The sequence below is a fragment of the Trichomycterus rosablanca genome, chromosome 7, assembly GCF_030014385.1.
Source record: "Trichomycterus rosablanca isolate fTriRos1 chromosome 7, fTriRos1.hap1, whole genome shotgun sequence".
NCBI classification, from domain to species: domain Eukaryota; kingdom Metazoa; phylum Chordata; class Actinopteri; order Siluriformes; family Trichomycteridae; genus Trichomycterus; species Trichomycterus rosablanca.
Window position 1 is genome coordinate 24,613,515 of NC_085994.1, and position 25,330 is coordinate 24,638,844.

The 25,330-nt window shown below is 42.7% G+C and overlaps 1 protein-coding gene across 1 annotated transcript; it reads right to left on the reverse strand.

Annotated features, from left to right (window-relative positions):
• Positions 1-177: 177 nt before the first annotated feature.
• Positions 178-24,519, reverse strand: wu:fl23c11 (interleukin-17 receptor C). The gene is made up of 14 exons (XM_062998763.1): positions 24,498-24,519; positions 22,978-23,097; positions 20,995-21,164; positions 19,792-19,915; positions 17,123-17,158; positions 12,778-12,914; positions 12,387-12,443; positions 8,760-8,814; positions 6,837-7,084; positions 5,470-5,523; positions 4,560-4,611; positions 3,756-3,851; positions 1,818-1,860; positions 178-1,037 (listed from the first exon to the last, which is right to left on the reverse strand). Exons 1-14 carry the CDS (start codon positions 24,517-24,519, stop codon positions 272-274), a joined length of 1,980 nt encoding a protein of 659 aa, XP_062854833.1. The 3' UTR covers positions 178-271.
• Between the last annotated feature and the right edge of the window lie 811 nt (positions 24,520-25,330).

The window sequence follows — 25,330 nt, forward strand, 5'->3', positions numbered from 1 at the left end:
GTGAGGCGGTCCAGGTCGTTTCTGTGCGGAATTTGCATGTTCTCCCTGTGTCTGCGTGGGTTTCCTCCGGGAGCTCCGGTTTCCTCCCACAGTCCAAAAACATGCAGTCAGGTTAACTGGAGACACTGTTGCCCTATAGGTGAATGGGTGTATATGTGTGTCTGCCCTGCGATGGACTCATGCCCCGTCCAGGGTGTTACTGTGTGCCTTGCGCCCATTGAAAAGTGAGTGGGTGAGTGATTTGGTTCCTCTCCACTTTGCTCAATAAATCTTAAACCTCATCAACAACACAGTTTTTAGTGTGGAATTCTGGGCTGGATTGTGGAGTTAAGCTTTCTAGCCTCAGAGGAATCGTTGCCCATGGATCATCCTTCCCAAATGGCATGCAATCTTGAGAAATCCCCACCATCCTGTATCCTGCACCCCCTGTTAGCTCACGTAGCGTTCTGGTTAAAGTTCGTGCCCCTGCTCTCAACACACCAGCCCTTGTCCTCCTCTTCACGGTGCTCTCGTTAGCTCTTTGCACTTCGTGAGCTCCCTGAGTCAGCTCGGTCAAAAACCCCAAACTCTGGGAGGGCAGGCTGAAAAGTGGAAGCCCACGAAACAGTTCGGGCATGGACCCTTTTTCGTTCGGTGGTCCGGCTGGCTGCGTTTCAAACTGAACCAGGACGAAGCGCTCGCCAGCGCGTCCCTGCAGGTAGTCAGCAAGAATGCAGCTCAGGGAAGCGCTGAAGACATCCGAGTAGGTCTCTTTGTGCTCATCCTTTTCTGCTCTGCTTTGGCACCATTCCTCGGCTCGTGCCCAGGCAGCACGGGTGAGAATGATCACCACTTTGCCTCCGTAGCACTGCAGGCGGTGGAGCCTCGAGTGCAACCAGGGTACGGGGCCCAGAGCGTTCAGCTCGGCACGGCTCCACAGCTCTGAGGAGACGCCGAAACCCAGCGAGGAGAGGGCTGAGCCTAGGTGGCACACCAGCTCTGCCAGAGCAGTGTCGGCGTCCGGTGGGTACAGCAACACCACCTGACCTCCTCCTACTCTTTCTGATGAGAGAGACACAATACATTACTCCTTTCTTATGCATTTGAAGGAAAGGTAATAGCTTGCTATATACACAATGTGGTGAAAAGTATGTAGACCCTCCTCTTAATTATTGAGTTTAGATATTTCAGTCAAACCTATTGTTTGTTTGATTGTTTATTAGGATTTTAATGTCATGTTTACACTTTGGTTACATTCATGACAGGAACAGTAGTTACTACTCACACAAGGTTCATCAGTTCACAAGGTTACATCAAACACAGTCATGGACAATTTAGTGTCTCCAGTTCATCTCACTTGCATGTCTTTGGACTGTGGGAGGAAATAGGAGCTCCCAGAGGAAACCCATGCGGACACATGGAGAACATGCAAACTCCACACAGAAAGGACCCAGACCTTCTTGCTGTGAGGTGACAGTGCTACCCACTTAGCCACCCTCAAACCTATTGCTAAAAGGTAAATAAAAAAACATGACGAGTTTGGTTTGGAGGAAGCTCACTGGTCTGTACAGACTTCAATCTCAATGAACACTTTTGGGATGAATTGGAACACTAATCCTGAGCCAGACATCTGTGTCTCACCTCATTAATATGCTTTTTATTAAATAGGCACAAATTCTCATAGATACAATTTAAAATATTGTGAAAAGCTGCTACAGCCACAAAGAGGGAGGGCAACTTCACCATAATGTCCACAGTTTTGGATTGTCCAATCAGCTCATGATCATGACTCTACATAGTTTTGATCACATTTTGTATGTTTAAACAGTACAGAGTACTTACTGCTGACATTGTCCACTTTCAGCCATCTGAATACCCAACCTGCAAAGAATACAAATTGTCTGTGATGTCCTTTTATTTAATGGTGTGAAATCACTTGGAAAGGACACAAACATGCAATAACATAGGCAATTGAAGCACTGTATGTTTCCTGCACATGTAAATATGGCATAGGGAGAGTGATATGGAAATTAGGACACATTTTAATATCTGATTCTGTGCCAAAGTTTGCATAACCCTTAACATTTATAAATAGACCAATGCTTTGGATAGACCTTGAAATCGGCAGTGACAACATAAAAATGAGCTTACTTTGAGTCTAAATACTTGTCTTGTAAGTATTGTCTTGGTGAAACCATTAAAGGGTTAAAACACAAACCCCATTTCCGAAAAAAAAGTTGGCGAGGAATGCTCAAAGATCAACAGTGGTTTCCAACCTTGCCCTACACAGGGATGTAGGATTCCTCCAAATTAACCTAAATCTTTTCACAATATTATATACAGTAGTGGGTAAAAGACAAAGTGGAGCCACAACCCATCTTTGCTTGCAAAGACAGAGCCTTTGATGGATCCTTGTTTTATAACCACTCATGATACTCTTAGTTATTTGCTTCAAACAGATGTATCTGTAACTTTGGACGTGTTGCAGGCATCAAATGCAATCAAGTTGGTTGCATTATTAAATCACAGATGGTTGCTTTTTTTGCATTTTAAAACATGTGCTCACCGGAAATGGGGTTTGTACTTAACATTATGCACACATAACATTATGACCACCTTCCTAATATTGTGTTGGTCCCCCTTTTGCTGCCAAAACAGCCCTAACCCATCGAGGCATGGACTCCACTAGACCCCTGAAGGTGTGTTGTGGTATCTGGCACCAAGATGTTAGCAGCAGATCCTTTAACCATTGTAAATTGTGAGGTGGGATCGGACTCCATGGATCAGACTTGTTTGTCCAGCACATCCCAACAACACCCCAAACTCGATGTTGTGCTCCTCAAACCTTTCCTGAACCATTTTTGCTTTGTGGCAGGGCGCTTTATCCTTAGAATCAGGCCATAGCCATCAGGGAATACTGTTTCCATGAAAGGGTGTACATGGTCTGTAACAATGCTTAGGTAGGTGGTACGTGTCAAAGTAACATACACATGGATGGCAGGACCCAAGGTTTCCCAGCAGAACATTGCCCAAAGCATCACACTGTCTCCGCCGGCTTGCCTTCTTCCCATAGTGCATCCTGGTGCCATGTGTTCCCCAGGTAAGTGACGCACACGCACCCGGCCATCTACGTGATGTAAAAGAAAACGTGATTCATCAAACCAGACCACCTTCTTCCATTGCTCTGTGGTCCAGTTCCGATGCTCACACTCCCATTGTTGGTGCTTTTGGTGGTGGACAGGGGTCAGCATGGGCACCCTAAATCGTCTGCACTATGCAGCCCCATAAGCAACAAACTGTGATGCACTGTGTATTCTGATACCTTTCTATCAGAACCAGCATGAACGTCTTCAGCAGTTTGAGCAACAGTAGCTCGTCTGTTGAATCAGACCACACGGGCCAGCCTTCACTCCCCACGTGCATTAATGAGCCTTGGCCGGCCATGACCCTGTCGTCGGTTTACCACTGTTCCTTCCTTGAACCACTTTTGATAGATACTGACCACTGCAGACCGGGAATACCCCACAAGAGCTGCAGTTTTGGAGATGCTCTGACCCTGTCATCTAGCCATCACAATTTGGCCCTTGTCAAACTCACTCAAATCCTTACGCTTGTTCATTTTCCTGCTTCTAACATCAACTTTGAGGATAAAATGTTCACTTGCTGCCTAATATATCCCACCCACTAACAGGTGCCATGATGAAGAGATGATGTATTTGGGAGTATTTGTACTTTATTTGTACATTTTACAGCTAAATAATTTAACATCAGAATACCTTTAAGTGTTCCTTGTACTGCATAGGCCCCCAAAACAGTCAGACATATGAGCACCAGACCCGCCAGAAGAGACAAACTCCAGTAAGCTCTATTAACTACAGATAAAGCTGATAGAGAAAATAAATCAAATATACACCAAGTTAAGAAAGCGTTACATGAATAGACAAAACATACCTTAAATACCAGTATAACAGAATTAATTATATAAACATATATACACTATATGACCAAAAATGTGTGGACAATAAGCTTTTACATATTTGATAATTTATAAGATCAGACACCTCAGACATGTTGGACAAACAGAGCTGGTTAGCAGCCAACATTCCAGGTTATCTCAAAGAAGTGTTGGTTTAACAGTTAAGGTACTGGACTAATAATTGGAAGGTTGCTAGTTCAAGCCCCACTACTGCCAGGTTGCCACTGTTGGGCCCTTGAGTAAGGCCATTAGCTCTTATTTGCTTGGCTTAAATTAGCTCACAATTGTAAGTCACTTTGAATAGAAGTGTCAGCTAAACAATGAAAATGTGTTCAGTAAGACAGATGTTAGGCCACTGTTCAAGTCACTGGAGTCCCTCCACACCAAACTGGTCAAACCATATCTTTATGGACCTTTTATTGTACAAAGTGGCAAGTTTATCCTGGAACAGGAAAGGACTTTTTCCAAAGTGTCACCACTTTTATTTTACATTATTGATTTTACACCCATTAGCACTAGATCTGGCTGACACACATGAACTCAATAATTACAAAATGGGTCCACATACTTTTGGCCATACAGTTTACTAAACAGAGGTCCTTACATTCATACGGGCAAATGGGATCGAAATATCCTTCAATTCCTCTAACCTTTATCTGGAAGAGATTGAGGTTATTATTATTAAAGCAACACAGAGCAACATAACATGTACATCACATAACATAACATAAGGAGTGCAGATGCTGTGGGAGGGAGCACTTTGCTGACAAGGTTTGGGTCCGGTACTCCACCTAGAGAGATGGGTCACTGTAAGTCAAAGCAACACTGTTTTTACTGGTCATCTTATGAGTATGGTGAAAAATTTATATCCTGATGGAGGTAGTTGACTACGCCACCAGTCAAGGAATCAAGGGATCACCATTAAAACAGGACCAATGAATAATAGTAAATAAATTGGTCACTCACTCACTTTCTTAATCACTTATCCAATTAGGGTCATGTGCTGGAGCCTATCCCAGCTTTTCAACCGGCGCAAGGCACACAGTAACAACCTGGACGGGGCGCCAGTCCATTGCAGGGCAGACACACATACACACACCCATTCACCTTTAGGGCAATTCAGTGTCTCCAATTAACCTGACTGCATGTTTTTGGACTGTGGGAGGAAACCGGAGCTCCCAGAGGAAACCCACGCAGACACGGGGAGAACATGCAAACTACACACAGAAAGGACCCGGACTGCCCCGCCTGGGGATCGAACCCAGGACCTTCTTACTGTGAGGCAACAGTGCTACCCACTGAGCCACCGTGACGACCCATAAATTGGTCAGTGAAATAAAATAAAACAATATATCATATATACATCATATGTTTTTCCAAGAACTAAATTGCGACACAATAAAAGATTCCTAGAACATTTTGGACTGAGATTTTAGTGTTCTTCATCATAATTAAAACAGGAGTGGATAAAATATTTTTAAAATATCTTTTATATCTTTCAAGTAAGTGTTTACCTGCACGCAGAGTGAAGGGTGGCGTTGCACTCGAAGAAATTCACCTTGTAATTTCTGCAGACAGTAAAGAAAATAAATGAAGAATCTGGTCATTATTATACTGTAAAATCAAATGATGAGCCAATTTGGGTTTATCATGGTGGAACAGGACCCACCTGGGAACACTGGACACAATGCAAAACACATGCAGGACTGGGTGCCATCCATCAGCCACTCACCCATTTACTTACTTACTCACACCCAGGAAAAAATAAAGTAACCAGCCCACCATCTGCACTGTGAAAATCTAACTTACAATGACAGTAATGACTGTTGTAAGGTATTTTTAAGCTGATTGGACAAATATGCTAAATGCAAAGTATACACCAATCAGCCATACCGTTAAAACCACCTCCTTGTTTCTACACTCACTGTCCATTTTATCAGCTCCACTTACCATATAGAAACACTTTGTAGTTCTACAATTACTGACTGTAGTCCATCTATTTCTCTGCATGCTTTGTTAGCCCCCTTTCATGCTGTTCTTCAATGGTCAGGACTCTCCCATGACCACTACAGAGTAGGTGTTGTTGGCGTCCTGTCCGGGGTGTGTTACTGCATTGCGCCCAGTAATTCTAGGAAAGTTGGACCCTTACCAAAATAAAGTGGTGGGAAAACATGAAAATGAAATCTATAGAAAGTAAGTTATATTCAACATTGATTTCATTTCTTCATTTGGGTGATTTTATTTGGTCACATTCATCTGAGCAACACCCAACTGGATAAATAACCTGGGACACTTTTCAGTGACGGGTACTCAGGCGATACAGCAATCTATTATGCTAGCCCACCACCACTGAGATCAGGCTATAAATCTCAGCACTGCTGTTTGCTGGCAAGGTGTCTACACAAATATGACTGGCCTTGTCTGACTGGGGAAGGGAAGGGGGTAGCCCTGCAATGGTTTGATGTCTGTCCAGGGTATTCCTACCTTGCACCCAAGGCTGGTTCATACAGGGATCAGAATTACATACAGAGAGTCACGCACTGACCTCTATTATTTCCCATCTGAGAACCCTGTGCCAATTCTGTTTGACCAATCATTGTTCTGCACTGTTTCTTGCTCCACCCATTTGGTCCGCTTGGTCCTTGGTCAAAAAAAGGTAACCAAATTTAGCATGGGTACTTTGCTACATGATGGGTCACTTGGAAATGAAATCACTAATTGTGGGATTACATATTTAAGAACATGCTGTACATAGAGTGTCATAGAAATAAGAATTGTGTGTTGAATAATTAAATGTCTTTTTTAACCAACATTAATTAAACAATGACTTATTTCTTGGTTATTGGTGAACCCATTAATCAGTTAATTTTGATCATCTTACCCAATATCTGTTACTATTCTTCCAGTCTGGATTTGATTGGTTGTGTATTTGATGGCTTCTGGTCTTTAGGTCATCAGATTCAAAGCAGCCTTTGCCGAAGATGGCGGGTTTTTTGCATAAATGAAGTTCGACCTGCAGTTTGCAGGGAGCGGTGATGTTCCAGGCAAGAGCGCTGGTGTCTCTATCCACTGCTGCATCATGAGTCTGAGATTCCTCAACAGTCACTGACACATTAGAGCTAGACAAAACTACAAAAATAAAAGTCATCTAAGATCATTTTTCCAGTTAATCAAGTTGTTTTACATGCCCACCTGTGGCAAAGACCGGCAAAGAAGGCGTGGATTACAGAATTATGCCCATCTGCCATGTCATTATGGCTTGGCAGAGGGAATAGAGAGGAAGGTGACTTATTGCTGACAATCTCTGTGCCTCATTAAGCTCCAGGTGGAGGTTGCTTTGTTTAATCACGGCTCCTTACCCACAGAGTTGCTGGTTTCGATGTTGGTAGCCTGCTCTTCTCTGAGAAATCACATTTCTGAGCTCAGTGCAGATGTGGGCACTCTTAATCTCTTTTTTGGGGAACTTGTGCTTTTCCACGTGTGTAGCCATGTTGGCGAGGGCTGTGCCAGCCACTCCTGTTTTGTAATAAGTTCCCTCTTATTTTTTTCTGAGAACTTGGTTGTCACATGCCGGTGGATTGAGCAGTTGGCCCTAATGTGGAAACCAGTTTCATTCTCATTCTATCCCTTACATGTCCAATTTATTTTGTTTCTCTTGATACTTTTATTAGCTCCTGCTGTTTTGCCACCCTTTATTTTTGTCATTTGCCTTTTGTGATTGCTGCTTTTTAGCCATAGTAATGTTCTACCTTGGTTAAGCATTGTGCATATTGGGTTAATTCTTTAAAACCTGTGCCTCGATGTCTCTTGCCATCTGTAATGGAATGGAATTTAGGCATAATTCTGTAACCCACACCCCCTGCCAGTTTTTGCAGCAAGCAGGTTCATTTTTCATCCAAAAATTTAGAACATGTGATACACTATAGGGTCAAAAGTATTTTGGATACCTGATCATGAGCTTGTTGGACATCCCATTTCAAATACAAATGGTATTAATATAGACTGACTTCTATCTAATCTTATCACCTATAACAGCCACTCTTCTGAGAAGGCTTCTCACAGACTCCCTATGTCTTTGGGAATTTGTGCTCATTCAGTCACAAGAGAATGGTTGTTTTTTAAGAAAGCCTCATATGATGTTACAGATTAAATCCTGGTACAGTGGGCCCTGGGTTCCTCCTGGTGCAGGACAATGCCAGGCCTCATGCGGCTGGAGTGTGTAGGCAGTTTCTGGTTGATGAAGGCATTGATGCCCTTGACTGGCCCTCGCATTCCCCAGACCTGAATCCAGTTGAGAACCTCTGGGACTTTATCTATCAGTGCATCCGACGCTGGCAAGTCGTGCCACAGACTGTCCAGGAGCTCACTGATGCCCTGATCCAGGACATCCCCCAGGACACCATCCAGCGTTACATCAGGAGCATGCCCACACATTGCTAGGAGTGCACACAGACACGTGGGGGCCATACACACTACTAAGTAACATTCCCGTTATAAAATTCACAAAAATTGGATGAGCTTATGATTTCAATGTTTTACTTTGATTTTCGGTATGAATTTGAGTCCAGCCCTCCATGGGTTGATGATTTTGGTTTCCATTAAATATTGTTTTGTCATTTTGTTCTTAACTAATTACACAATTCATATCAGTAAAGATTTTAACTTGAATCTTTCGTTCATTGATAACCAACGTGTGATTTAAGTGTTCACAGTGTAATAATTACAAGGGGTGTCCCAATAATTTTGTCCATGTAGTGTGTATTAAGGACCAAACAAACACACTGTATTAGATTTGTATACATACCTGTGTTATTCACAAATGGGCAGAATTCCTTTCGAGGTTCAGTTTCCCACCAAATCTAATCAAAGTCAAAAATACTAATGAATTCTAGGCATTGAACATAATGTAGTTTCAAGAAGCTGCAAATGCTTATTAACATTGGAAATGAACTGTTGTATCTGACAGCGCTCATGAGCATTGAAAGTGTTTAAACAAATCACAGATTTTCTCTTTTACTACTTCAAATGGTAAACAACTGTATTAATAATAATGTCACTTCCTTCTAATCTAGTATTTAATTTTCTATTTGTTACTTTCTTTTCCACTGCAGATTCCCCCTCGCCCCTTCTGACATGGTTAACAGCCGCTTCTTTTCACCTGCCAGACAGCAGTATTGCATACAGAGTCACACACTACTATCCATGAATCAACCATCTCTCATGCAGGCACCTTAACCAGCTAGTAAAGACTATTAATTGCAGCTGCTGTGAGAAACCCTTTCAACCATTCCCCCACCTCAGACACAGCTGATCGGATCAAGAGCCTCAATGGAATGGATATTTCACATTCAATTGTGTATTCAAAATGTATGCAATGACCACAATGATAAATTATTAAATAAGTAATTTCTTCTAATCAGTAATACATGACATAGCTAAAAGTATGTGAACCACTGGCCAAATTACAGAGCAGCACAGCATGTCTTTCCATACATGATTCAGCTCTCTGTGAGTCTCCACCACTGGAAGGTGAAAAGAAGCACCCAGCGTTTGCATTCGTGTCAGAGGGGGCACAGGATAGGGGTCTATGGTTTAAGTGGTACAAGCAGGCAAGGTATTACAATCAGGGAAACTGGAAACAACTACATTTGTGGGATGGGGGGGGGGCAATAGTACAGAGTTGACATACTTTTGCATAAATTTTAGCCTCCTTAGGCTTCACCCAAGATGTTTAAGGGTGTATGTATTAAGGGGGAATTTAGTAAAAAAAAATGTAAGACCAACCACTAATAAAGTTCTGGCACATCATTTATGTCCTATTGCATCATTTAAATGCAACAAAAATGTAATGTTTCATGACTATTGCACGACTACTACCCTTAAGATGTTTCAGCAAATAAACTGGGAATCTATCACACACACACACACACACACACACACACACACACACACACACACACAAACACACACACACACACAAACACACACACACACATATACAGTGTATCACAAAAGTGAGTACACCCCTCACATTTCTGCAGATATTTAAGTATATCTTTTCATGGGACAACACTGACAAAATGACACTTTGACACAATGAAAAGTAGTCTGTGTGCAGCTTATATAACAGTGTAAATTTATTCTTCCCTCAAAATAACTCAATATACAGCCATTAATGTCTAAACCACCGGCAACAAAAGTGAGTACACCCCTAAGAGACTACACCCCTAAATGTCCAAATTGAGCACTGCTTGTCCTTTTCCCTCCAAAATGTCATGTGATTTGTTAGTGTTACTAGGTCTCAGGTGTGCATAGGGAGCAGGTGTGTTCAATTTAGTAGTACAGCTCTCACACTCTCTCATACTGGTCACTGAAAGTTCCAACATGGCACCTCATGGCAAAGAACTCTCTGAGGATCTTAAAAGACGAATTGTTGCGCTACATGAAGATGGCCAAGGCTACAAGAAGATTGCCAACACCCTGAAACTGAGCTGCAGCACAGTGGCCAAGATCATCCAGCGTTTTAAAAGAGCAGGGTCCACTCAGAACAGACCTCGCGTTGGTCGTCCAAAGAAGCTGAGTGCACGTGCTCAGCGTCACATCCAACTGCTGTCTTTGAAAGATAGGCGCAGGAGTGCTGTCAGCATTGCTGCAGAGATTGAAAAGGTGGGGGGTCAGCCTGTCAGTGCACACTACATCAAATTGGTCTGCATGGCTGTCACCCCAGAAGGAAGACTCTTCTGAAGTCTCTACACAAGAAAGCCCACAAACAGTTTGCTGAAGACATGTCAACAAAGGACATGGATTACTGGAACCATGTCCTATGGTCTGATGAGACCAAGATTAATTTGTTTGGTTCAGATGGTCTCAAGCATGTGTGGCGGCAATCAGGTGAGGAGTACAAAGATAAGTGTGTCATGCCTACAGTCAAGCATGGTGGTGGGAATACCATGGTCTGGGGCTGCATGAGTGCAGCAGGTGTTGGGGAGTTACATTTCATTGAGGGACACATGAACTCCAATATGTACTGTGAAATACTGAAGCAGAGCATGATCCCCTCCCTCCGGAAACTGGGTCGCAGGGCAGTGTTCCAGCATGATAATGACCCCAAACACACCTCTAAGACGACCACTGCTTTATTGAAGAGGCTGAGGGTAAAGGTGATGGACTGGCCAAGCATGTCTCCAGACCTAAACCCAATAGAACATCTTTGGGGCATCCTCAAGCGGAAGGTGGAGGAGCGCAAAGTCTCGAATATCCGCCAGCTCCGTGATGTCGTCATGGAGGAGTGGAAAAGCATTCCAGTGGCAACCTGTGAAGCTCTGGTAAACTCCATGCCCAGGAGAGTTAAGGCAGTTCTGGGAAATAATGGTGGCCACACAAAATATTGACACTTCAGGAACTTTCACTAAGGGGTGTACTCACTTTTGTTGCCGATGGTTTAGACATTAATGGCTGTATATTGAGTTATTTTGAGGGAAGAATAAATTTACACTGTTATATAAGCTGCACACAGACTACTTTTCATTGTGTCAAAGTGTCATTTTGTCAGTGTTGTCCCATGAAAAGATATACTTAAATATCTGCAGAAATGTGAGGGGTGTACTCACTTTTGTGATACACTGTATATATACCTGTCAGCCATAACATTAACACCACCTCCTTGTTTCTACACACATTTTCCATTTTATCAGCTCCACTTACCATATAGAAGCACTTTGTAGTTTTACAATTACTAACTGTAGTCCATCTGTTTCTCTGCATGCTTTGTTAGCCTCCTTTCATGCTGTTCTTCAATGGTAAGGATTCTCCCAGGACCACTACAGCGTAGGTATTATTTGGGTGGTGGATCATTCTCAGCACGGCAGTGACATGGTGGTGGTGTACCTGCAGTGGATCAGACACCGCAGCACTGATAGACAGAGAATAGTCCACCAACCAAAAATATCCAGCCAACAGTTCCCCGTGAGCAGCGTCCTGTGACCACTGATGAAGGTCTAGAAAATGACCAACTCAAACAGCAGCAATAGATCGTCTCTGACTTTACATCTACAAGGTGGACCAACTAGGTAGGAGTGTCTAATAGAGTGGACAGTGAGTGAACACGGTGTTTAAAAACTTCATCAGCATTAGTGTCTGATCCATACCGGCACAACACACACTAACACACCACCATGTCATTGTCACTGCAGTGCTGAGAATGATCCACCACCCAAATAATACCTGCTCTGTGGTCCTGACCATTGATGAACAGGGTGAAAGCAGTCAGTAATTGTAGAACTACAAAGTGCTTCTATATGGTAAGTGGAGCTGATAAAATGAACAGTGAGTTTAGAAACAAGGAGGTGGTTTTAATGTTATGGCTGATCAGTATATACACCTGTATATATATATACACTGTACATATTGTATATACATTTTAGATCAGTACCTGGATACAGAGACAGGGGATGACAGAGCTCAGTGGTATCATCAGTGGATTCTGATCCTATCAAACAGAAAAGTAAATAAACAGATAAAACAGAAATTGCTATTTGTAAATCTCAGCTGTCTAACATAATGGGATGGTAAGAGTTGTTGTGTTAGGACTTGGTAGCATTGGTAGTATTAAGCTGCAGAAGTCTCTGCAGCTGGAGGTAGTTTTTTTCTCATAAGTGATCTGGATGTTTGATAGCTTTGTCCATAAAGAAATGAGTTTGTCCTGTGTTGTTTAGTCATGTGAAATCTGAAATCTATGACAAATATGTAATGACAGAGTGAGTTAGAAAATTTGAAAATGACTTTTTGACATCCCTGAATGTTGATAGTTGTATATTAAATACCCATTTTAGTTCTGTACATTCTCCGTTCCCGTTCCTCTGGCACGCTCGCATATCCTGAATTCTCCTATTATCCAGAGCATCCAAGTGCAGTCTTGCCATTCCTGTTTCCACATTAATTTCTGACATCAGAATTGGTGCTGGAAAACAAAGAAACCAATCATATAACAGTTTTTCAAGAGCCAGAATTACCAGAATTCAAATAATCATTCATTCATTGTCTGCTTTATCCTATTCAGGGTCACGGTTGGCCCGACTTACAGGGTGAAAGGCAGGACACACCCCGGACAGGACGCCAGTCCATCACAGGGCAAACACACACACACATACAGTGTATCACAAAAGTGAGTACACCCCTCACATTTCTGCAAGTATTTTATTATATCTTTTCATGGGACAACACTATAGAAATAAAACTTATATATAACTTAGAGTAGTCAGTGTACAACTTGTATAGCAGTGTAGATTTACTGTCTTCTGAAAATAACTCAACACACAGCCATTAATGTCTAAATGGCTGGCAACATAAGTGAGTACACCCCACAGTGAACATGTCCAAATTGTGCCCAAAGTGTCAATATTTTGTGTGACCACCATTATTATCCAGCACTGCCTTAACCCTCCTGGGCATGGAATTCACCAGAGCTGCACAGGTTGCTACTGGAATCCTCTTCCACTCCTCCATGATGACATCACGGAGCTGGTGGATGTTAGACACCTTGAACTCCTCCACCTTCCACTTGAGGATGCGCCACAGGTGCTCAATTGGGTTTAGTCCATCACCTTTACCTTCAGCTTCCTCAGCAAGGCAGTTGTCATCTTGGAGGTTGTGTTTGGGGTCGTTATCCTGTTGGAAAACTGCCATGAGGCCCAGTTTTCGAAGGGAGGGGATCATGCTCTGTTTCAGAATGTCACAGTACATGTTGGAATTCATGTTTCCCTCAATGAACTGCAGCTCCCCAGTGCCAGCAACACTCATGCAGCCCAAGACCATGATGCTACCACCACCATGCTTGACTGTAGGCAAGATACAGTTGTCTTGGTACTTCTCACCAGGGCGCCGCCACACATGCTGGACACCATCTGAGCAAAACAAGTTTATCTTGGTCTCGTCAGACCACAGGGCATTCCAGTAATCCATGTTCTTGAACTGCTTGTCTTCAGCAAACTGTTTGCGGGCTTTCTTGTGCGTCAGCTTCCTTCTGGGATGACGACCATGCAGACCGAGTTGATGCAGTGTGCGGCGTATGGTCTGAGCACTGACAGGCTGACCTCCCACGTCTTCAACCTCTGCAGCAATGCTGGCAGCACTCATGTGTCTATTTTTTAAAGCCAACCTCTGGATATGACGCCGAACACGTGGACTCAACTTCTTTGGTCGACCCTGGCGAAGCCTGTTCCGAGTGGAACCTGTCCTGGAAAACCGCTGTATGACCTTGGCCACCATGCTGTAGCTCAGTTTCAGGGTGTTAGCAATCTTCTTATAGCCCAGGCCATCTTTGTGGAGAGCAACAATTCTATTTCTCACATCCTCAGAGAGTTCTTTGCCATGAGGTGCCATGTTGAATATCCAGTGGCCAGTATGAGAGAATTGTACCCAAAACACCAAATTTAACATGACACCAGGGAGGGACAACGACACATTTGGGCACAATTTGGACATGTTCACTGTGGGGTGTACTCACTTATGTTGCCAGCTATTTAGACATTAATGGCTGTGTGTTGAGTTATTTTCAGAAGACAGTAAATCTACACTGCTATACAAGCTGTACACTGACTACTCTAAGTTATATCCAAGTTTCATGTCTATAGTGTTGTCCCATGAAAAGATATAATGAAATATTTGCAGAAATGTGAGGGGTGTACTCACTTTTGTGATACACTGTACACACACACTCATGCCTTGGGAGACTTTTTTGTGTCTTCAGTTAACCTGACTGCATGTCTTTGGACTGGAGGAAACCCACAGGGAGAACATGCACAGTCCACACAGAAAGGATCTGGACCGCTCCCACTGGAAATCAAACCCAGGACCTTCTTGCTGTGAGGAAACAGGCATCCCACCAAGCCCCCAAACATCCTTTATTAAAATTCTAATTAATACAGAGACAAAATCAAGTTTGGTCGATGACAAAATACTTGTACTTCGTCAATATTTAGATGATAATAATAACAATAAAAATTCTAATAATAGCCGCTCATGTGGCGCAGCGGTAAAGTACGCTAGCGCACCAGAGTTGGGGTTTCGAATACATCGTATCCAATCTCAGCTCTGCCTTTCCGACTGGGCTGGGCGGCAGCATGAACAACGATTGGCTGTTGTTCAGGGTTAGAGGGTAAGAAAGTCGGATCATAGGTCCACATAACTGGTGCCACTGCGGCCCCTGCTGGCTGACTGATGGCGCCTGCACAGGGCTGAGAAATAATGCTGATGGGGGTGTGGCCCTTCATACACAGTGCCCGTCAGTGTATGAACTCGACTCGTGCAGGTGAAAAATGCAGTCTGTACTGACTGTACGTGCCGGAGGGGGCGTATGTCAGTTGAGAGGCGTCCTCAGTCAGCAGTAAAGGGTCGAATCAGTATAGAGGACGCAATCAGAGTAATTGGACACGACTAGATTAGGGAGAAAAATTGGAGGAAAAAGTGGGGAAAATAGAAAATTAAAAAAAAAAATTATAATAATAATAATTATGGTTATTATACTGAAAAAGTTTTGACGCCCTTGATTGAATTCTATGTTTTGTAAATTTTGTAAAGTAAAATGTTCCTTTACTTTTATGGGTCCACCTCCTCTATAGAGAGGCTGTAAGCCTTTCCTTAGAACTTTACGGGCGCATTGAGGCACCTCATTAAGCGTGGCTGCTCTAAAACCATGATAGAAGCTTTAAACGCCGGGTTCACTGAGCAGCTCACTGCTGGTACATTGTGTTGCGTACTCTCCTGCACAATCTGTGAGGCACTTTTGACGTACCCTCTTGGGAACCTTTTTTTGGGAACTTGTCATTGGACCCGGCTGCCACACGATATCCCTCCTGAGTGCAGGAAATGTGAGGCGTGGTAATGGCAATCCACCTTTGTTCTTTGTTAAGCCTCCACTGGGGTGAAGTTCCCTGCCTTTGGTCTTTATTCTTATATGCCTGAGTCGCTATAGTGGTGGATTGGGCAGCTGGTATGTGCAGTGTGCAGCCTATACACCGATCAGCCATAACATTAAAACCACCTCTTTGTTTCTACGCTCACTGTTCATTTTATCAGCTCCACTTACCATATAGAAGCACTTTGTAGTTCGACAATTACTGACTGTAGTCTATCTGTTTCTCTACATGCTTTGTTAGCCCCCTTTCAAGCTGTTTTTCAATGGTCAGGACCCCCACAGGACCACCACAGAGCAGGTATTATTTAGGTGGTGGATCATTCCCAGCACTGCAGTGATACTGACCACTGATCAGACACAGCAGCGCTGATGGAGTTTTTAAACACCTCACTGTCACTGATGGACTGAAAATAGTCCACTAACCAAAAATATCCAGTCAACAGCGCCCCATGGGCAGCGTCCTGTGACCACTGATGAAGGTCTAGAAGATGACCAACTCAAACAGCAGCAATAGATGAGCGATCGTCTCTGACTTTACATCTACAAGGTGGACCCACGAGGTAGGAGTGTCTAATAGAGTGGACAGTGAGTGGACACAGTATTTAAAAACTCCAGCAGCGCTGCTGTGTCTGATTCACTCATACCAGCACAACACACACTAACACACCACCACCATGTCAGTGTCACTGCAATGCTGAGAATAATCCACCACCCAAATAATACCCACTCTGTGGTGGCCTTGTGGGGGTCCTGACCATTGAAGAACAGGGTGAAAGCAGGCTAAAAAAGTATGTAAAGAAACAGATGGACTACAGTCAGTAATTGTAGAACTACAAAGTGCTTCTATATATGGTAAGTGGAGCTGATAAAATGGACAGTGCATGTAGAAACAAGAAGGTGGTTTTAATGCTATGCCTGATCGGTGTATGTTGTATCGTCTCTCCACTTTTCTGTTTTTTGGCCACTGGTTATTTGTTTGTGGCTTTATTCTTCTATCTTGTTTAAGTGTACTGCAACTGGGTTCTTATCTTCCCATCTCACAGGTACAGGGTGCAACATCTTCCCACTTTGCACCTCTGTGCAAAGGTACAACCCGCCCTGTGGCTCTCAAACTTTTTGAAACCAGAGACCCTTTTGAATGCAAGAACAGATCACTCTATTTTAATACCATTAGTTTTCGAAATGGAATGTCCAACAAGCTTGTGTTCAGGTGTCAAAATACTCATAACCACATTAGACATACATGAACTCACCTTTACACCACTCAACTCCTAGACCATGGGAACAAACTGGAACAGACAGGCAAAGTAAGACAATGATTTCATTAGACATTTCATTTGTGTAGTTTTCATTTACTGTTATTGTTAAATACCTTGTACCATGTAACTCAACGTTCCCTAAACTCAAAAACTTTAAAATCCAATGCCCTACGTCGAGAAATTTGTACCCTTAAACTCAACGTTTCCTTTAAACCCAACGTGTCTGTGACTGCCGCTGTACTCAGCACTCGGCTCGAGCAGTGCGATAAAACGTCATCAAAGTTGCGAGTACATTTACATTTTCGGCATTTAGCAGACGCCTTTATCCAAAGCGACTTACAGCACTGTGACAGTATACAGTCTGAGCAATTCAGGGTTAAGAGCCTTGCTCAAGGGTTTAACAGCAGAAACCTGGCAGTGGTGGGGCTTGAACCAATGACCTTTTGATTACTAGTCCAGTACCTTAACCACTAGGCTACAACTGCCCTGGTATGAGTATGAGACGAATCTGCATTTGTGTGGAATAACCATCAAATTCACTCTGAATTTGCTCTGCATGTATCTGTGTTTAGCTGTATTTCCATTACTGTTTCACTTTTAAACTTGTGTTATAGCTCGGGGTGCTGAGAAATTGTAAAATCAGCTTTTCCGAGAGAGTCTAAAACGCTTATAGTTAAAAAAAGCTTAATGCAACTTGTATAAAAAGAATGACATAGAAACACTAAACCTCTTTTAATTATTACTGCCCATAAGGTCTCTCCACTAATTAAGAAGAATAAGGAAACAAAGTGCAGGTTTTATTGTATTTTTTATAGATTTTTAACTGTTTTAATTCTATTTGAGTGTTTTTATATTATATTTGTGTTATTTTTAGTGTAAGTGTCAAAAACAACACCATTATTTTACATAAGCCTAAAATACATGCAGTTCTACCGGACCATGGACGCATTAACATGTTTTCCATACATCCTTATGGGAAAAAATACCTTAAAACTCAACACCTTTTAAACTCAACGCCACTCCCAGAACCAAATAACATCAAGTTTCAAGGTACTACCATATTAATTAAAACGTGCATAATTGCATTCCCCCCTTGTCCTCCTAATCTAAGCGTATTCCTCCACCACTGAAGACCCCTATTCTGACAGAGGAGCATTTCACTGCCAGTTGTACTGTATATGACTACAGGTATGTATGTGACAAATAAACCTTGACTTGATTTGATTTGAGCTGCAGACTATCAGGCAGCCCTTGCATCTTTTCACCTGGCAGAAATAGAGTCTCACAGAGAGCAGTATCATGTACGGAGAGTCATGCACCTCTACCCATTAATCAACTGTCTATAGTGCAAGTGCCTCAACCCAGCCAACAGAGGCCACAGTTCCAGCAGCAATGAGGAACCCGTTTGACCATTCCATCTCAGTCTGGGTGGGCATCCGGCTGATAGATAGTAAAGGGTGGTGGTAGCCTAGCGGTTAAGGAAGCGGACAAGTAATCGAAAGGGCGCTGGTTCAGGCCCCACTGCTGCCAGGTTGCCACTGTTGGGCTCTTGAGCAAGGCCCTTAACCTTCAATTGCTTGGACAATATACACCGATCAGCCATAACATTAAAACCACGTCCTTGTTTCAGCTCTCACTGTCCATTTTATCAGCTCCACTTACCATATAGAAGCACTTTGTACTTTTACAATTACTGACTGTAGTCCATCTGTTTCTCTGCATGCTTTGTTAGCCCCCTTTCATGCTGTTCTTCAATGGTCAGGACTCTCCCAGGACCACCACAGAGCAGGTATTATTTAGGTGGTGGATCATTCTCAGCACTGCAGTGACACTGACTTGGTGGTGGTGTGTTAGTGTGTGTTGTGCTGGTATGAGTAGATAATACACAGCAGCAGAGTTTTTAAACACATCACTGTCACTGATGGACTGAAAATAGTACACCAAACAAAAATATCCAGTCAACAGCGCCCCATGGGCAGCCTCCTGTGACCACTGATGAAGGTCTAGAAGATGACCAACTCAAACAGCAGCAATAGATGAGCGATCGTCTCTGACTTTACATCTACAAGGTGGACCAACGAGGTAGGAGTGTCTAATAGAGTGGACAGTGAGTGGACATGGTATTTAAAAACTCCATCAGCGCTGCTGTGTCTGATCCACTCATACCAGCACAACACACACTAACACACCAGCACCATGTTAGTGTCACTGCAGTGCTAAGAATGATCCACCACCTAAATAATACCTGCTCTGTGATGGTCCTGTGAAGAGTCCTGACCATAGAAGAACAGCATGAAAGGGAAATAACAAAGCAAGCAGAGAAACAGATAGACTACAGTCAGTAATTGTAGAACTACAAAGTGCTTCTATATGGTAAGTGGAGCTGATAAAATGTGTGTGTGTAGAAACAAGGAGGTGGTTTTAATGTTATGGCTGATCGGTGTATACTGTCACAGTACTGTAAGTTGCTTTTATGAAAGCATCTGCTAAATGCAGACAATGTAAATGTAGTACAGCTAAAGGCACCCGTATAATTTGTATCTTTATATAATTTAGTAAACTAAAAAGTATGTTTCTGTTTAGTTTCTCTTAACCATAATAATGCTGATGTGCAGGAAGTAAGAAAGTGTGTGTTGTGTGTGTAGGATGTGTGTGTGTTCTACCTGTATCTTCTGCAGGAAGACTGACGTGTATGCTGAAGTTGTGTTTCAGAGAGGGTGGACAGAAGATATGGACTTCACTGCCAAAATGAACTTTTTCCAGCATCACCACCAATGACATCCACATCTGCAGTACATTTAAACCCATAAACACAAAGTCAACACAATCACAATCAAATTACAGTGCAAGGAAATTGATCATTACACAGTTTTTACACTCACTGTCCATTTTATCAGCTCCACTTACCATACAGAAGCACTTTGTAGTTCTACAATTACTGACTGTAGTCCATCTGTTTCTCTGCATGCTTTGTTAGCCCCTTTTCATGCTGTTCTTCAATGGTCAGGTGTCAGGACCACCACAGAACATGTATTATTTAGGTGGTGGATCATTCTCAGCACTGCAGTGACACTGACATGGTGGTGGTGTGTTAGTGTGTGTTGTGCTGGCATGAGTGGATCAGACACAGCAGTGCTGCTGGAGTTTTTAAATACCGTGTCCACTCATTGTCCACTCTATTAGACACCCCTACCTAGTTGGTCCACCTTGTAGATGTAAAGTCAGAGACGATCGCTCAACCATTGCTGCTGTTTGAGTTGGTCAACTATGAGATCTTCATCAGTGGTCAGAGGACACTGCATACTGGGCGCTGTTGGCTGGATGTTTTTGGTTGGTGGACTATTCTCAGTCCAGCAGTGACAGTGAAGTGTTTAAAAACCTCAGCAGCGCTGCTGTGTCTGATCCACTCATACCAGCACAACACACACTAACACACCACCACCATGTCAGTGTCACTGCAGTGCTGAGAAAGACCCACCACCCAAATAATAAATAATATAAATAAATAATACAGCATGAAAGGGGGCTAACAAAGCATGCAGAGAAACAGATGGACTACAGTCAGTAATTGTAGAACTACAAAGAACTACAAAGTATATGGTAAGTGGAGCTGATCAAATGGACAGTGAGTGTAGGAACAAGGAGGTGGTTTTAATGTTATCGGTGTGTAAGGCAGATTATTCAGACACACTACTCAGACAGTGATTACATCACCACAGTTTTAGCTTAAGCTAACACAGTTAGTCTCAGGCCATTCAAACCAATAGGCTGAGGCGGCACAACCCGATGGAAACACAATCTTGACCAGTTGATAAAACTCAAATGAAATGGAATTTTTTAGTTAAGCAGGTGTAACCCCACATTACCTCTGTGGTACTGTCATCTGAGATGGGCGTGAAGGTCAGTTCTCTTGAGCCAAAGAAGTCTGAGCCTTGATAGCACACTTGGATAGATGGTGAAACATGAATGGGAACTTTCATACCGCTTCCAGTTTCATAGCTAGCTTCTGCATACTGATCTAGATCTTCATGGAATCCTAAACAAAAAATACTTGTTTGTAACTATTATACAATTAAATATTAAATTAATATTAATTTATATTAAATATTATACAATTGTACAATTGCCCGATTGCTTCATGCTTCCTCCACCAATGCCGATCCCCACTCTGATTGAGGAGAACGAAGCTAACCCACGCCCCCTCCAACACGTGGGCAGCAGCCGTATGCATTTTGTCACCTACACATTGACGAGTGCAATGCCAATCAGCACCGTGTACGGCGTGACACACCCTGACAGCACTCTTTTCCTGTCTCTGTGCAGGTGCCATCAATCAGCCAGCAGAGGTCGTAGTTGCATTGGTTATGACAGAGTCACTATCTGGCTTTTTAATATTCCACCCCTATCTGAACAACAGGCCAATCGTTGTTCATGTGGATGCTCAGCCCAGCCGGCAGTCAGAGCTGAGACTCGATACGATGTATTTGAGATCCCAGCTCTGGTGTACTTAGCACTTTTTTAGCACTCTGGTTCTTGAACCAGTTCCTTCCGGGCTTCTTTGAACCTCTGTGCTTTTAAGAGAACCGGCCCGCTTTTCCACCAGTTTTTGGGAGCCAATCATGCATCATTAACTGTGGGTACTGCATAACATAAATAAACAGTAGAAACGGGCGCTCAGGTGGTGCAGCGGGATAATCCGTTAGTGCACCAGCGCAGAGATTCTAAACTCCTTGGTTTAAATCTCAGTTTTGTTACCTCTAGCAGGCATAATTGCCTAGTGCCTGCAGCAGACAAAATTGGTTTACGATCTGCTGGGTGGGAAAGACCGGACTAAGGGTTGGGGTTATCAATGTTGTGTAAGGACCTTGGTTGCCCAGGGTGCCTGTACAGAAGTGTAGGAGCGCAGAGATCGGGGCATGGCTCTCCGTACACCACTGGGACAAACCAGCCAAAGAAAACAGGGCCCAGGATGCAGAGCATAAAAAAGGGGAACTAAAAAATTCTAACTATTACTATTAGAAGGTAAAGCCCTAGGCGGTCAGCCAACCAGCTACTCGTTCCACCAATCAGCTGAGATCCAGAATGCTTATTCCCAAAATCTAAACTAAAAGGAGAAGAAAACAGGGAAATAATAGTTAAAGATAGGAATCGACTCGAGAGTCAGATTCAGCTGATGAATTTAAGAATTGAACTAATCATCGCTGTTGCTTTTGGGACTTGTTCTCAGAGTTTGCTTGCATAGATTCACTTGCAGGTGCTATAAATTAGCGCTAATCAGCGCTGTGGCTTTTGGGCCTTGTAGTTCTTTTGGAACGGGCCGATATACTCTTCCTGCCGCGAGAAACGCTGGATGAAGGTAATCAACCTGTTACAGGGGTTGTGAGGAACGCTGAGAATCCACCCGCTCCGAGTCGGTGGAAAAGGGCTCAGTGTGTCCCCTGTGTACTTTTCCTGTATTTGTACAGCAGTATATAATGCCATAAGTGCCTCTGCTTCAAAGGTGGAACATTAAATGTTTATTTGTTTCTACATAACGTCAAACTCTTGACTTACACAAGATCATTTTTTTATCCAAAGCCACTTACAATCATGTTACAACTCAAGTAATTGACAGTTAAGGAGTTTGCTTAGTGGCATGGCCCGATGTGGCAATGTGGCTATAATGGGGCTTTAACCAGTAACCATCCAATTACAAGACTGGCATCTAAACCACTGAGCTACCACTGCGCAGGTGCCCAATAAAGGTATTTAGTGGGGTGGCTAGTACGTTACACAGATAATTAAGTGTTTTCTTATAATAAGGTTTTGAAAGACATAAGGCATAAGACATTATGAAGGACATAAGGTACCTGTAGCTGTGATGTTAAGCTGGATTCTCAGGCATGGGAGCCATCCTTCATCACTGTGGCACAGCAACGCATGAGCAGCAAGACCAATCACGTAGCTCTCATAATAAACACACGTACCACCTACTTAAAAAAAAAAAAGGATCAAACAAAACTCGCATAAATTTCTGCTTTAATTACTCATGATTGCTCATTCAAGTCATGACAAGACAAACATCTTCTGCCTAAACAAATAACACACAAAGTGCATTTCTCCTGCCTTTACTGAACACATTATTTCTTACTTCCCAGTGTCAGATGTTCTAATTAAAGAAATGAGACTGAGTTGGGTTGGGTTTGGGTTGCAGTACGTTAACTATGACAAGACTCAAGTCTGGAGAATCTGTAGGATAATTTTGGGATGAAGATGGGTGAAAACAAAGACTCCACAGGGCAGACAAACTTTTTTTGAACTATAAAAGTTGATCTATGCCTCCATAGTTCAAGCGGCTGTGTCCCAAATCAAACACTGCTTTGCTAAATAGTATGTCTGACTAGTGCACTTTGAATGGTATAGTACACTCTGTAGCACATAGGATGCAGTATGGGACGCAGCCAAGGTTTCACTTGTAAACAGTGTCTGCATAAGCAAATGTTTCGCAACTGAGAACAATGCAGTAAAAACGCTAAACCAGTAAAAACAATCTATTAGGCTAGCCCACGCTTAGCTATTGACTAACGATACTATCAATCAACCAAGCGTCTACACAGATATGATTTACTATGTCTGAATGGCTGGCCGACACCCTGATGGATTGGCTCCCTGTCCTGGTTATTTCTGCCTTTCCACCCAGAGTTTCTGTGTAAAAAAAGGTTGGTATCGGTGTCCAGGTGGTGCAGTGGGATATTCTGCTAGCACACCAGCGCCGAGATTCTGAACCCCGGTTCGAAACTCGGCATTGCCACTGGTCGGCTGGGCGCAATCTAGCTAGCATAATTGGCAGTGGCTGCAGCAGACATGGTTCTGCTACGGTGGATGACCGGACTATGTGGGTGGGGTCTTCGGCAGAGTTTTTACACCTGATGCAACCCTTCTATTTATCCATGCTTGGAACTTGAACTAAGGATGCCAATGGCTATTGAATTAATACATTTTAAACAACGTTATGAGTTCATTTTGCAGAAATCAATTGGAAATGCAAATGGGTGTTATCATTTGTAAATGTATATTAAAACAGATGTGACTTACTGTGATTTACTTTACAATTAGTCAGGCCCTGCAAAAAGACCAAAGGTGGGGGGGGGGGGGGTGAGAATTAAAAAAAGAAAGATAAAAATACAAACAAGAAAAGATAGAGAGGATGAAAGAGAAAAAAACAGAGAGATATAAAGAGAAAAAGTGAGAGAACGAGAGAGAGAGAGAGATAAATTACTGGTCTATAGAACATAGTAAACATGTTAAAACACACATAACATTCCTTCCAAAACCTTCCAATAACCTTGCAGAAGTATGTGAAAATTAGAACACCCTGGGCAAATCTCACCTTTCCCATTGATTTTCAACATTTCAACATGTGTCCTCTACGCTGTACAAACACTTAAAACATTAAACATACTTATTAAATGTGCCGTAACTTCTCCCATGTAACACGTTTTAATATGTTGAATTTATCAAGTAAATATAAGTTCAAATTACCTTAAATCCTTCTGAAAAAACCTTCTGGGAAGGAACGGAAATTATTGTTTGTCTAATTCCTCAAGTCACAGAGTTTACCTTCACCTTCATGGTTAACTGTATAATATACCTACCATTAAACATTGTATTTGCATTTAGACAAGCATTATCACACCCTTGCTGTCAATAAAGGTTAGAAATGTAATTTGTCTGCATACAGAACCTTATCCCACAAGCTTTGGGGATCATCAAGGTGCTTCTTTTGCAAATGTCATACATGTACTGGGGGTTTCCCTTCCATGAGTCCCATTTTGCTTACTTAGTGTGCAGTTCTGATCACTGACTTTAGCTTAGCATGGAAAGCCCTGGTGAGATTCACCACTTTTATTAAGGTGTGCTATAGTCCTAAAACCTTAGAAGGAGCTCTTTTTAATCAAATAGGCTACATTAAAATAATATATGGAGAATTTTCCTAGGTTGTGACATGGTGTTGCTGTAGAACAGTGATGGGCAAACTACGGCCCTAGGCGTTAGGCTGTTTGATCCAGCCCGTTAAGCATTTACAAAGTTGTTCTTTAGAGTAGGGCTTGCAAACTGAATCACTGAGTCAACGAGTCAAAAACGACTCTTTTCAAACGGATTATTCATTGGAATTGAATCAGGGACCTGCGTCCTTATCTATGGTAAAGATTCATTGGTTTT

Bases quoted from the DNA above. Each gene is read 5' to 3' on its own strand.
- wu:fl23c11 (XM_062998763.1), bottom strand. From the start codon at position 24,519: ATGTTGAAAATCAATGGGAAAG. The intron at 21,165-22,977 runs GTACCTTATGTC...TTTTTTGTTTAG, and splicing joins GCTTAACATCACAGCTACAG to GATTCCATGAAGATCTAGAT. The intron at 1,038-1,817 runs GTACTCTGTACT...CTCATCAGAAAG, and splicing joins GTGGACAATGTCAGCAGTAA to AGTAGGAGGAGGTCAGGTGG.